The sequence below is a fragment of the Aplysia californica genome, unplaced genomic scaffold (genome assembly GCF_000002075.1).
Source record: "Aplysia californica isolate F4 #8 unplaced genomic scaffold, AplCal3.0 scaffold00015, whole genome shotgun sequence".
Classification (NCBI taxonomy): Eukaryota; Metazoa; Mollusca; class Gastropoda; order Aplysiida; family Aplysiidae; genus Aplysia; species Aplysia californica.
The window spans coordinates 897205-898963 of NW_004797285.1; the positions used below are offsets into that span (position 1 = coordinate 897205).

General features: G+C 49.1%; 1 protein-coding gene across 1 annotated transcript in view; it reads right to left on the minus strand.

The window, feature by feature from the left end:
* Positions 1-22: 22 nt before the first annotated feature.
* LOC101860867 overlaps positions 23-1759 on the minus strand; it is a gene marked incomplete in the record, with an annotated part of 63466 nt that continues 61729 nt past the window's right edge. Inside the window, 1 exon segment of the mRNA XM_013085279.2 lies at positions 23-1533. Coding sequence (XP_012940733.1) covers positions 108-1533 — 1426 coding nt within the window.

Below are 1759 nucleotides of genomic sequence, written 5' to 3' on the forward strand. Positions count from 1 at the left end.
TTGTCTCTCTCTCTCTCTCTCTCTCTCTCTCTCTCTCTCTCTTTTGTTTCATTGGTCTTTTCTTAGGTTTTTTAAAGTGTACATGTACATATTTATGTACCATCTCTTCAGTGTTCGGGAATATTAATGGTCCCATCTTGGTTGAGAGTCTCTTGATCTTGAAATGTATCTAAATTTAAGGTGGGATCCTCGGGCTTGCTGCTGGTGGTATTGTATTCACCTGAAGAGTAGTTGGGAATTTCATCTTCACCAGTGACGTAACTACTCGGCTCTACCTCCTCGTTTTCTGTTGGAGTATGGGCAAGGTTAGCTTGTTCGTCACCGAAGGTAATTTTTGGCACTGCCGGGGTGTCAGCGAGTGCCCCCGTGTCTTGAAGGGAAGTCGCCTGCCGCTGATCTTGTGCCGTTGACGTCTCCGTTTTCATCGGGGGTTCAAGCAACTGGAAGCTCACTTTCTTTTTTCGTCCTGTTACTGCATGGGCGTCTTCTAACATATTCCCATAAGGTTCGTTGTCCGAATGGGAAGACGACACTGTTGTCTTGTCGCTTTTGTCTTTTTCCTGTGAACGGTTGCTTCGTCCAAAGATTAGTAGAGGAATTTTCCCCTGTTCTCCATTCGCCTTGCCACTTTTTGCCCGTCTGTTGCGGTCTTCAATACCATTAGGCCTGTTTTCCTGTTGTTTTGTCTTCCACCTTTGAATAGCTATAAAAGGGAACCACATCGTTCTAACAGACTTCGTTGTCTGTTTGGGCACGGTTTCTACACATTTCCAGTACTCTTCGGTTTTCGGGTAGAAGGGCCCATGTGGCCCGTAAGGCCCACCAACGCCATAACTCCTGTACAGAGGGGACACCCACGTGGGCATAGGAACTTTCAAATGACCGACCACGCCTTCGGATGGACTCGCAGGGATGAGTGAAGCGTTTAGCACTCTGACCACGCCTACTGGCTGCTGGACCCCGTGGCTGTCGTACCCGGGACTTGTGTAGGGTGGGGCTGTGGCGAACGTGGACGGCCAGACCACACCTTCGTTCATAGTGAGTTTTGTCGGCTCGGGAATGAGGGGTGGGGCCATTTCTGGCGGTTGGGCCTGAGACATGACGTCATCAAAGGTGACAGGTGGTTGGCGCTGTTGATAGGTGTCTCCTGTGTCGCCCTTGGGTTCCATTCCCAGGGAATTTTTCATCGCCTGAGAGATGTTGATTGAAAAGAGCTCGGCTTTTTTAGAGCGAGAAGTACTGATCCCGGCGTTTTCGTGGGGATCTCCTCCCTTGTAGAGTTCTAATGGTCGTAGGTACCGTCTTGACGTCAATATCGCCGGCTTCTCCACAACGACGCGACGCGGCTCTTCTTCCTCTGTTGTGGCCAAAGGAGAAGAAGGGGTGGGAGGATCTAGGAAGACGGCCTGTGGGAAGTTCCTTCTGGAGTCAGGCGCAGAGGAGACTGTTTCATGGTGAGGCTCAAAGTGTTTTAGAAAACCATGGAAACCGTCAGAGATGCCTTTGTCTTCGGGGGCTGATTTTTTCACCAAACTAAAATATATTTGAAGAAAGGGGAAACGTTCATGTAGCCTACTTGGTTAGGAAGAAAGTAGTATAAACACACACACACACACACACACACACACACACACACACACACACATACACACACACACACACACACACACACATACACACACAAACACAAACACACGCTCACATTCACACCTTTACACTCACACCAACACACACACACATGCACACACACACACACACA